Raw genomic sequence first — 12,698 nt, 5'->3', positions numbered from 1 at the left:
AAAGAAATTTTTTTTTTTGTGTGGCTGTGTAATTAATTCCAATACTTTGATACAAAGATATTCTGTAACAAATCTGACCAAATTTCGAAAGCAGTCTTATCAAAATGTTTGTTATTTTATTTCTTAGATGTGCTAGCCAAGTTTGCATAACAATTATATATTAGATTAGTATTTTTGAAGTTTACATGATATTTTGACATTTACCACATGTCCGTACCAAGACCAGAGCCAAAGTCAAATTGTCTTCTAGGCTTGAATTCTTTGTCACGTGTTCTGATCTCATCCAGAATTCTACATATATAACCGCATAATTTTGAACTTCTCTATCAAGCAGATACGTAAGTGAGCTTATCAAAATTAATTGGTTGCCAATTGTATACATTGGTCTTCAAAATTTGCCTTGCTCTTCTATCCGTACGAAATCTATGTCTTCTATAGATATTTTCTGATTACAATTAGCATTCAAACATTCTTCTACTTTTTGTAATTTTTCTGGCAGTTGTGATTGCTTCAGCGGCGAATGGCAACCATGCAAATGGCGAAATAATTTTTTTACACTTTCTTTCAATTCTTTCAAGCTTATGTTATTTTTTTTCTGAAAAGTAATATTATAAAATAGTGTACACAAGTTATCTTTTATATATTATGACAAATGTTACACAATACTATGACAACTTTACAATATATTATTATATAAATGTTTGTGAACATATTAATGATATACACAATTGTGTATTCCGTACCTTTTAAGATATTTTCTATTTCCTTTGATGCTCATGCTGAGAATACTGGTGTTCTAGGTTTGACAATACCAGGATGATGCCTATATTTTAGGCTATTGTTAGAAATCAAATTTAATGTTTTATCATCGAGTATAGCTTTTGGCTTTGCTGACAACTAAAAATGCAAGTCTTATATTATCATATTCTAATCTTATTTATTATAAATAATGAAGTTTGTGTGTGATATAATCTTATTTATTATATCTAAGCATGTGATGTCATGCAATAGAAAATTTATATCATACTCACACATTGTAAAGATACAAATCTTGTCTAATATACTCTTGGCACAACTAGCTTCATCATATTTTATAAAATTAAACCTCACTAAGTCAACAATTCACACATTTGTCATAAAAAAAAAACTCAATCTGTATGGAAAAAATAATAAAATAGTATAACTATATTAAATAGTATAACTATATTAAAAAATTTATAACACATATATAAATACAAGAGACTGAAGAGACACGTTGCTAAATAAAACTACTACGTACTATTAACAATCACGCGAATGTTTATAATGCGCTACATAACCTCTACGAAATTTGAGTGATCTTTCGATAGAATTTACGATATATTAACAAATACCGTAATACGTAACAAGTAACAGCAACGTAATAGCAGAAATTTAACTGTTGCTTAAGCTTAGTGAAAAACTCGCGACATGACGCGAATACGTATCTACAATGCATCGACCGGTGAATTAATTGCTCCGAAAATAATCCAACGTGATCAGTAATCTCGTTCGCGCGTATGACAACTCGAGTGTCGCGTGCACGTCAAGTCAAGCGCGTCCTAATCGTCGTTTTGACGCCTATTTTTCGACTTAATAAGTATGAAATTCCAAATTTTGTCAAAATAAAAAATATTTAATGCAAAAAAACATAGAGCGGCTGCACCTCAAATATAATGAACTGAAATTTTTATATGCACGGCAGTTTGATACTTACATGTGCACATGTAAGATATGTCTGTCTGTAAATAACTTTTTGGTGCAGCCGCGCCAAGTTTTTTTGCATAAAATATTTTTTATTTTGACAAAATTTTTTCTTTTTCTTTTGTTTTTCACGGAAAGTAAAGTTTTGCTGGGTCTGCTTGTTAGTTTCACTACAAATCCTTTTGTTAATTTAATAGGCCCAGACAAGTCTTTCTTTCAAAATTTTTTCCGTAACAAAAACTTAACAAAGTAGTTATGTATACTTAGATTAGAATAATAATGTATTAGGTGCGCAACTAAGTTCTCGCTGTTTTTTTATTTTTTTATTTTTTTGAAAATGCAACTTTATTGTGAAAAAATGGTTACAAATGAATCATTCAAAGTATTGCCTATCGGTAGCTACAACTTTTTCCCATTTTTCTGGCAGAGCTCGAATACCATTACGGTAAAAGTGCTCGTCTTTTGAGTCTATCCACGAATCAAGCCATTTTTTGATGTTTTCATATGAGCGGAACTGCTGATCAGCCAGACCATGTGCCATCGAACGGAACAAGTAATAATCGGACGGCGCAATATCTGGAGAATATGGCGGGTGGGGTAGNACTTCCCATTTGAGCGTTTCCACGTAGGTTTTAACGGGTTTGGCAACATGAGGCCGAGCGTTGTCATGCAGTAAAATCACTTTTTCGTGCCTCTGCTCGTATTGTGGCCGTTTTTCGCATGCAATCGCTTGGAAATGGCTTGGCGGGTAACTCCTAATGCTGAAGCAAGCTGTTTTTGCGTTTGGCATGGATCCTCATCGAGCAATGCCTCCAAATTCAGCGTCTTCGAAGGTTTTTGGCCTTCCTTCACGCGGACGGTTGTCAACATCGAAATCACCGTCTTTGAAGCGACGGAACTAATCACGGCACGTTGTTTCACTTAGAGCAGCATCTCCGTAAACTTTTTGGAGCTCTCGATGCGCTTCAGCCGCCGTTTTCTTCGAATGAAATAAGAAAATCAACACTTCCCGCAAATGACGATTATTTGGTACAAAATCAGACATTTTCACACAACCGAAAGTATATGACGCTAAAACAAAATCACTAACGTGTCAAAGCGGTTTGTTTACCATATGTCTAAGCTTGGCTCGTGACGTTTTGGATATGTCAAAATCGATCAGCACTTACTGCTGGAGCTATCTATTGACAAACAGCGAGAACTTAGTTGCGCACCTAATACAAAAGTAACGTACTAAATTTACTGGTGCTACTTTGTGATATCACTTTTTTTGTAAAACGGGTTTTTAAGGTACCTTTTCATACAGCAGCACGCTGCGGCAGCAAAACGTCACGTGACTCAAATTTTCTAGGACTGCTTCCGCTAGGTATATTTGCTGCTCTTACCTAACTCTCACTCGATGCCATTGTCTGCGTTTCAAACGAACAAAAAGCAGCAAACCGAAAAAATTTTATTGTTGATACTTATGCAATAATTATATAATTTCACTCTTCGAAACTTCATTATATAATTTCATCAAAAACAAAAAATGGTATCAAATTGGCATGAGGATTAGGTAAGAGCAACAACTATACCTAGCGGAAGCAGTCCTAGAAAATTTGAGTCACGTGACGTTTTGCTGCCGCAGCGTGCTGCTGTACGAAAAGGTACCTTTAGAGAAAGAATGTTTTGTAGTATATAAATGTTGTAAAACAGGTTTTATAGAGAAAGAAGTTTTTGGAGTATAAATAAAGAAATAATTTAATTTAAATACAATACGTGTTGTGCGTATACTTGGTGCCTGTTTTTACCTTTTTTTACCTTTTTTCAAAGAGGTAAGTTTTTAGAGTATCACACATTTTATATTTTGTTCCTTAGAGTATCACACACTTTATATTTTATTCTACATAAATGAATATATAGTCAGGGTAAATGTTTACAATAGGGGAGACCCCTCCGATCGGCTTCTTGTTTTTATACATTGTAAATATGACCTTTCTGAGTACGTTTCTAAAAGTTTTATCCGTCGCTCATTGTTTATAAAAAAGTTATGAACAAAAAAAGTTTGATGACTAAACTATCGTTTTTCGACACCGTGTACATTTTGTGTGTGTTGTAAACATATAAGCAGGGGGGGCTACGCCCCCTGCACCCTCCCTAAAAATCCTAACCTAACCCTAACCTAAACTCTTCTTCCTGCATTCCAGCCGTGGCTAGTCGCGTATCTTTGCAATGAGAGCAGATATCCATCTAAGCTTACGTTCATCGCACAGACTGAAATCTCCCTCTACCCATTTCTCCTACAATCCCCCTAACTCAGTTCGACCGTCTGATTGGAGCTGTGCTCCGAACCTCTCATACGGGGATTAAATCTCCCCACCCGCAGCATGTGTTAATACCTTAAAACCAACTGTGGAAACTACTCTATCGTAATACTCCGTGATCACGTGTGGAAACCACGGTTTTAATCCTAACTTCAATGAAGACTTAGAATGGCGTATGGACTAGCTGTAAGGGTCCACTGAGCCATAAGAGCACCAGTAACCACCATCTTCGCAATGAGAGGCACGAGGCCCGAGAAAGGGAGACGCACGAAGTCCAAATATAGGCATAGATGGTCGAGCGTCATTATGCGCAGGCGCATCTACCAAGTGAGTGCGAGCGAGACAAAGCATTAGAAAGTGAGAGAAAGAACGCGAGAAAGAGAAATGCGCAAGCGTGCTTGAATGTTCACCGCATGCGCACAAAGCAGCTGGAGAGAGAGGCTACTATATTGTCTGCACCGTAACGGTGAGCTTCATGTCGGCACCGTACTAGCAATATAGGAGTATTACATATATGCTGCATTCCCCCTCGCAAGTTTTACTCATTTCTATTGATAGTGTAGTAACATAGGTTAGGTTAACCAGTGTGGAAATTTTGCGAGGGAGAATGCAGAAAGATGAGTTTAGGTTAGGGTTAGGTTGGGTTTTTTAGGGGTGCAGGGGGGCGCAGCCCCCCCTGCCTACACGCTTACAATGAAGAAATGAAAACAAATCGTCAATCAATCTAGTATCAAAATTATACATTCGGGACGAATACGAACGAAGAAATGAAAACAAAACAGAAAGTTTCGGGATATGTTACATATACACACATTGTTGGCAACATGAACAATTACTCATTTCCTTCTGAAATGTACACGTGTCGAAAAACGATAGTTTATTGATGAAACCTTTTTTTTGGTCATAACTTTTTTATAAACAATGAGCGACGGATAAAACTTTTAGAAACGTACTCAGGAAGGTCATATTTACAATGTATCAAAACAAGAAGTCGATCGGAGGGGTCTCCTCTATTGTAAACATTTACCATTCTTAGCACAATTTACTTATTTTTGTAGAAGTATTTTAGATTTAATGCAGTAAATATGACACCAAATGTCATAAAAGAAAGTCGGTTTACAGGTCTCTATAGTCGGTATATCCCCAGTACCCTCTTAACCCATAGAAAATCTATTAAAAAAGCGAATGCGGGATTCATATGATTCTCAACCAACATCGATCACAGAATTGTATACTAGGATTAAAGAACAGTGGTATCAACTATCTCCAGATTATTGCAGAAATTTAATAGAGAGTATGCCGAATCGAATTAGTGCAGTTTTGCAAACGAAAGGATTGTGGACAAAGTATTAAGAATAAATAACATAATAAATACTACCGAATTTTGAACGTGGTGCAAAACCGAGTCAATCTATTTTTTGCTATTAATAAATAAGAAGACATTAATTGTTGAAACAACTTCTTATGTTATTTCTAACTGTGACAAAAATATATGTAAATGTTTATTTTTTAAATATTCTTTAGTTCTTAACAATAAATAATGATTTATACAAAATTTGTGGTTATTGGTTCAGTTATGCTCTTTACTGTATATACATATACAATAAATGTGTGTATATATACTGTATATGCATGCACGCACACGTCCATGTATATCAGTGTGTGTGCACGCGCGCGCGCACGCATACACACATACACTGATATACATGGGCGCGTGCGTGTGTGTATGTAAAAGATTATAAATTATTATCATAGACATATATATAGATTAGAAATTGCGGTGTAACGAGCTCGCAACGCTTACAGATCTAACTAACTTCGCGTACGACGATAACTTTTTTTATTCGCGCGAAGTCTGCGTCGTGCAATACATTTGTTTGTTTTTAATTGCGTATATCTCGTGTGTGTATACAAATGTTACATACGTAACACACACGCGTACGGTCTACTTCACTATCAATTAGCGTCGCATTGACATCGCAGCACTTTGTTTGCATCATTGCATTGTCGATCGCTGTTCTCATTCAGTCTACATGTATATGTCTATGATTATTATAATGTAATAGTAATTGTTTTATCATTTATCATAACTTAAATATTTTTTATTCTTTTTAGGTAGAATCCATCTGTTTTGAACATGTATCACAAGTATCTAAATTTGAAAATAAAAAGTATAAAGGCGGTATGAATTATGTTTCTTTACTCGGAGTCCGATTCCTGCAATACATTAAGTTAAATAATTAATTAGTATCAATGCAACTTATGACATAATGTGTATTAGCAGGTATTGTAGTATAGCTGACATGTACCATATATTGTCCTTCAACATATCTGCCTGAGTTTCTGGAAGTTCTCCGCAATTCTCTATGCTCTACATGCTCTTGACTTCTCCGTCTAGACAAAGAATATCATGTTTATTGTGTGCATACTTCAAAAACTACATACATAAAACAGAGGAAATTTCGATTTTTTTATACTTACGTTCTCGATTGTATTTGTAATGTTTTCATCTTGTTATCAATATCTTGCGAAGGACTCGTTGACGTGTCTTCTATAATCGCTGAAGGAGATGTTTGCATCTGTCCAGCGTCATTATTTTCATAAAAATTTGTTCTAGGTCCACGCATTCCCTTATTAACCGGTAATCTGAAATTGAGTCGTTATCAGATGTATTTTATATTTTAAATATATCTCCTTATGTATGTATTATTGTCAATTACTTTTACTTTTGATTGTATTTATCTATAGCTCGTTCTAATTATTAGAGAATAAATTACTCACTGATTCTTCCGTGGACCGCGTTTTTTTTTCTGTTTGCTGAAATGAAAATATCTACTCTCAGGTGGAAGTGCAATTATTCTGATTATTTTGAGATAATAAAATTATTGCTTGTACACTCTTAGTGCATGCACACACATGCACGAATACATATATATATATATATATATATATATGTATATATATACATATACATATAGACGCACGCATATATATGACTGAATACAATATTAACTCAACAGTAAGTGATGAATAATACGTATTTTTGTGTGAAATAATGAGAGTATAGAGAACGGCGTGTTATAAAAAAACGCAACACGCAACTAGTAATGTTAATTTCAGGAGTGATGATATAACCAATAGTTTTACATGTAGGTTTTACATGTATTGAAGTTATTATACCAATAAAGTTCTCTATGTATTGCGCTTTTTAGTAGTACTTGAAGTATGATCAAGTAGGATTTTTTAGGAGCACTAGGAGAAGCAAAGGGTCGTATTTGGTAATTATGTAATCTCATTTTATTCACATCTATCTTCAATTATATTATTCATATTATTTATATATATGTATAAATAAACTACAAATTTTTTAATCTAATTTGATCTTAAAAAACATACGCTTTGATTGATTTTTATTTTCAAGACAATTATATTTTGTTACTCAAAACTAATGTGTTTAATTATTCAAAAAATACACACATCGTTCTCTATGCGTAACCTTTCTCACTTTAAAAATATTCTTCTTAATCTGACAATATTATATTATTTCTTGATCTCTTATTCTATTATAAATAAATATATATATATATATATATATATATATATATATATATACTATTACACATACACATAGTCTCATTTAAGTCTATCATTCCCAAAAATTTATTTTTTGTTTCAGAAAAAATGTTACAGGCAAAAATTATAGATCATGGATACACTTGTCGCGTGTCAGCAGCGCGACAGTCGAAATACATTATTTTAAAAGGATGGACACGCCACGCATTGTGTGTCATCCATTTAAAATAATATAATTTTGTCGCGTGTCGCGGCGATACGCGACAAATGTCCAGGCTCTAATATGACAGTTTTTATCTTTTTTGAAGTGACGTCTACATAAGTCGCAGACGCTAAGAATACAAAACGTTCTCGCAGGTTACAGAAAAGATTAAACCAATTCGTTGCGTGGAATCGATTTGCGACTCTGTAGACAACTCTTTAAATAGAAAAATTTAATGTTTTTGATAGCATATTCTTGTAACTCATGGTGAAACATTTCCAAAACCTTATATAATAACCTGCATTTTTGTATTTTTTTTTTTTTTTTTGAAAATCCGCGAAAATCTAAAACAAATTTTCCAATAATGACAATTCAAAATATCACGCGAAAGTTTCGACATGATCAGATTATATCTCTGCATATGTGCGTATTCACGCAATAAGACATATGATAGCTAGGATTCTATATATATTGTGGAACTGATCTGTATTGTGACATGTACGCAGTTATAATTTGATTATGTAATCTCTAATACTTTGCGTAATTGTAATATCGTTACTATTGGAAAATTCGTTTTATATCTTCACAAGTTCTTAATAGAAATCATAGACATATAAATACAGACAATGAAAACGGCGACCGACAATGCAACAATGCAAAAAAAAGTGCCGTGACGTCACTGCGACGCTAAATGATACGTGAAGTAAGCCATTACGTATGTAACATTGTATATACGAGGTATACACAATTAAAAACAAACATATTGACGCAGACTGCGCGCGAAAGTTATCGTCTTACGCAGTTAGTTAGATCTGTAAATCTCGCAAGCTCGTTACTCCGCAATTTTTAGTCTATAGTTTTAAGTCTATGAAAGAAATATAGTTTACAGTAGCAATTACTTTCGAAACATCTCGATATCAGCTATAAGAATCTGCTATCAAATATATGATATTCTATTTAAAAACTAGAAACTAATTTTTTCACATAACTTCAAAAAAATGATTTTTTCGAAAATTAATTTTGTTATTACATTACCTCTTTCAAACAATACAACATTGCATGAAACATTTTTTTCTAAAATGTTTGAAAAAAACTAAGTTTTTGAGATAACAGACTAAAATAAGACATTTTGTATATCAAAGTATACGTAGTGGAACAAAAATAAGATATTTTTTGTACTATTATAGATTTTTTTAAAACTATTATATACAACACACACATTTTAATATCTGCTTTATTTAAACAATCAAATTTTATAAATATATGTAATAGAAAGACTAAGAATGTATCATATATTTGTTCCACACAGATGTACTTTTTATATATTTGATTTGTTATACATTATACTCTAGGACTTCAAAATGTGCTCAAATCTGACACTATCCGAATATCCGGAGATTCGAATATTAATTTTGCCAATAACATTTTCTAACATAAATTACAAAAATATTCTAACTAATGCGGATTTGAGTTTTCACAAATCGTAATCTCGGATATATGGATACTCGAACGCTTAGAAGCCCTATTCTCTTTCTATATTAATTAAGTTGCCTGTAACAAGGAATTTATTTAAAAACTTACTACTCATGCAAATACGTAGAAAAAATATAAAATTTTTATTTAACACGTTAAGTGCCGCGCCAATTTTACGTGACGTCCACAGCGCCGGAATGAATTTTTTGCTATGCGATGCATATTATTGTAAAATATTATGTACAACATCTAAGTTGAACTACATTATCATGTTTTATGCATTTATTTTACTAAGGGTCACTAATGACCCCCACGGCGCTGTGATGCGTTTTTTCGATCTCACGCTATGTTTCATTTATTGTTTACTTTAAAAGTCGGTTGTCTCAATTGGTTTTTACTTTGCTCATTCTTTGATTGTTGAACTATCAAGTAATGATATCCGTTATATTTCTACACACTACATTAATTTTTGCATTTTATTTCCTATTTTTAATATTTAAATAGCCCTTAAAATTAATATGTCGTCAAACGAAGATAGTGTTTCAAGTAATTCATCTAACGATTCGCTTTCACCATTATAAACGCTGTCGAATACTATCGGATAGTGAAGAAAGTTTCGGATGTGAAGAAAATTCACATTGCAACATGCGCGTATAACGTGTATGATTTTAAATAAAAATATTTTTGTTTTATAGTGCATTAGTTTTTTTTACAGTTTTGTAATAACGATAATAATAGTAAAAATGTTTAAAGTATTGTCATTCACTTGAATTATGTGTTTTTATTAAGATTGGCATCGCCGGTCACCGGTAACCCTTACGGCACTCAACGTGTTAAAAATAGAAAAATAGTAAACTTTTATTTAAAAACTTAAATTGATAATAGTAAATTGATGATATATAGATATAAAATATAAACATGCAATTGAATTGTATAACACAAGATCGTAAATAATGTTTGTTTTATTTAAAAAATATTTACTTGTCCAGTAATACTCAAACTTTAATATTTGAAAATTGTATAATAATTATATGTGTGTATGTATGTATGGTAGGCACACGTACGCACACGATTATTTAAGAACTTTTAATATTACATATGAAGTTCCTGTGAACAGTTCATTTTTTTCATTCAAAAGAGAGTAACATTAAAATTTCATAAAAATATTAATAATATAGAGAGATAATAGAAATGTAAAAAACTATTGCAAACATCAGTAACATAACTACTATCAACTTGTACAAATTTAAAAACATCAATAATATTTTATAGCAAAAAAAGAAACGCAAATATATAAGCTTCTTTAATATGCATAAAATTATCTGTGCTTTAATTTTATAAAATACTTTCTATACAGTTTACATTGTAAAAATAAGTGAAGATAAACAGTTAATTTTATATGTTGCAGAAATCGAGATATTTGTTGTTGCTAATTCTGTTTTATATAATTTTAAATAGCTATATGTGTAACTATTTAGTATATTACGTTAGTATCTATAATAACAGGTAATATCTGTGACAGAAAAAAATTTATACTAAAAACAGGTGTAACAGAAAAAAAATTTATATACTAGATGTATCTAAAATAAAGAATTTATCTTTAGGGATGTATTATATTCTTATAGTGATAAAAAATGTCACATTTGCTCACTTATACATAAAATAAATATTTGTGTCACTAATATACAACGCATGAATATATTCTCTGATATGAATTTTGAAACCAAAGCAGTTGCATGTCTATATCTGTTTATATGGCATATCTTTTATAATTACACTGAATAAAATACATTCCTAAAATCTTGGCCTTTTTTATTTTAGTAACATCCTATTAGACTCTATTTATAGATACACCTAACTCACCCTGCAAACTCATGATCAGAACCTTCATCAGGTTCATCGGCTTCTTCTTCCTCTGTAAAAAAAAGAAAATTATATTTTTTATGTAATAAAAATAAGATAACATACAACTAATGTATAAGTCTGATTCTTCCTCTAATTATGATCATGATGATGATTTGTCTTTTAGTATGTAAAAAAATACACGGTTTTCTACAAATAATTATGATAATAAAATAAAATTTTATACCGGCTAAATGATCTCTTTTGCGCCTCGTGTAAGCTCGTTTAATGGTCACCGGCACTTGATCGGTTTCACCGTGTAATAAACTATTTCTGTATAATAATAAAGGTTGCCAATCTTCTCCTCGTGAAGATGGCATTCCAGCTTGCAATCGTCGGTCTAGAAAGTTGAGTCTGAAATAAAAATGCACCATGATAAGAAAAATAAGTGTAGAAAAAAACTTTAAAGATAGATGTATGATACAATAAACTTACACAACACGTTTATCCTGTTTGAGAAGTTTATTTGTAAATTCTGATAGTATCTCGAGAAATGGTAAATTCGGTGGAGGACCTGTAGGATCCTGTTCAACACCGTCCGGTGGAGTTATAGCAAATAATACGCCTGCACGATGCAAAGCCGTAATTGCTTCACGATTTTTTACGGCATCTAAACCAAAGGATAAAGCAAATCGTTTTGCAAGTTCCTAGAAATAAATTAAACTTACAGAGTTTAATTTTATTACATAGTATATATATAGGATTCTCTAAAAATCCAGAAATAGTAAAATATCTCGAAAACAATCAACTACAACAAAACCTATAAATAATATATAAATTATACATAATATAAAAAGCAAAGGCTTAAAAATCTATCTACTAGTGATAAGAGTTTGACTTTAAGCAGAGTCTCCAAGATCATCTATAAAGATTGTAAGATAAGCTACATTTTTTTAAATGGAATTACCATTTTTTTATTGTATATTCTTGGCTTAGCTTATTTCGAGAACTTCCCAACATACTGTAACAAGGTACTTTTTTAAATATATTTCGAGTTATAAGGCTTGAAAGTCACAGTATTGCCGCGGAGATTGCACGGTCGAACTTTGTTGTGTGCGTATGTTTATCTCACTAGAAATAAGAACTCCATGCACGGTTTGTCACTCCCAATATTCTTTAAGTAGTATTTAATGATTCCAAACTATTTTGTGTGTGTGTGTGTGTGTGTGTGTGTAAGTTACATCTTTTAAGATTGTTTTCCATTTTTTTCAATTAATAAAATTGTCAAAGTGTCTTCCTTCTACCATTTAACAACCCAGATAGCCAAGTCTGTCAAAAGCAGATCATGCAAGTGTCTGCTATCACCTGTTGTCAACAAAAAGGCTACAAATCTGATACAGAAGTTGTTATTATTGATTAAGTCTACAAATTGGTGCCAAAAATTGAGCAGATCTTGCTCACAAAATCTGACAGCAGATTGGCTGCAGAAACCGAGCAAGATCTGCTAACATGACTTGACGTCAGATTGTCGGCAGAAACCGAACAAAATCTGCGCACGCACACTCTAACGGCAGATTGGCAAC

General features: G+C 32.3%; 1 protein-coding gene and 1 long non-coding RNA gene across 6 annotated transcripts in view; both read right to left on the bottom strand.

Annotated features, from left to right (window-relative positions):
- LOC109861671 overlaps positions 1–3,277 on the bottom strand; it is a 10,212-nt gene extending 6,935 nt beyond the window's left edge. The window contains exons 1-4 of one of the 3 annotated variants that reach the window (XR_002251011.1): positions 3,017–3,277; positions 1,032–1,153; positions 744–897; positions 205–595 (exon numbers count right to left, since the gene is read on the bottom strand). This is a non-coding gene — a long non-coding RNA (uncharacterized LOC109861671). Of the gene's footprint in view, positions 1–204; positions 596–743; positions 898–1,031; positions 1,154–1,279; positions 1,676–3,016 lie in introns of those variants that run through there. The other 2 variants (XR_002251012.1, XR_002251010.1) reach the window with 2 other exon arrangements.
- Positions 3,278–5,367: 2,090 nt separating this feature from the next.
- LOC109861668 (cohesin subunit SA-2) overlaps positions 5,368–12,698 on the bottom strand; it is a 16,117-nt gene continuing 8,786 nt past the window's right edge. For 2 of the 3 annotated variants that reach the window (XM_020441403.1, XM_020441404.1), the window contains exons 13-19: positions 11,611–11,822; positions 11,363–11,529; positions 11,137–11,188; positions 6,807–6,842; positions 6,507–6,671; positions 6,335–6,419; positions 5,368–6,242 (exon numbers count right to left, since the gene is read on the bottom strand). In XM_020441403.1, the coding sequence (XP_020296992.1) occupies positions 6,225–6,242; positions 6,335–6,419; positions 6,507–6,671; positions 6,807–6,842; positions 11,137–11,188; positions 11,363–11,529; positions 11,611–11,822 (735 nt within the window). In that variant the 3' untranslated portion in view covers positions 5,368–6,224. Of the gene's footprint in view, positions 6,243–6,334; positions 6,420–6,506; positions 6,672–6,806; positions 6,843–7,638; positions 10,787–11,136; positions 11,189–11,362; positions 11,530–11,610; positions 11,823–12,698 lie in introns of those variants that run through there. The other variant, XM_020441405.1, reaches the window with a different exon arrangement.

This window comes from Pseudomyrmex gracilis, unplaced genomic scaffold (genome assembly GCF_002006095.1).
Source record: "Pseudomyrmex gracilis isolate BER0280 unplaced genomic scaffold, ASM200609v1 scaffold_915, whole genome shotgun sequence".
Taxonomy (NCBI): Eukaryota; Metazoa; Arthropoda; class Insecta; order Hymenoptera; family Formicidae; genus Pseudomyrmex; species Pseudomyrmex gracilis.
This window is presented reverse-complemented; position numbering and strand designations above follow the sequence as displayed.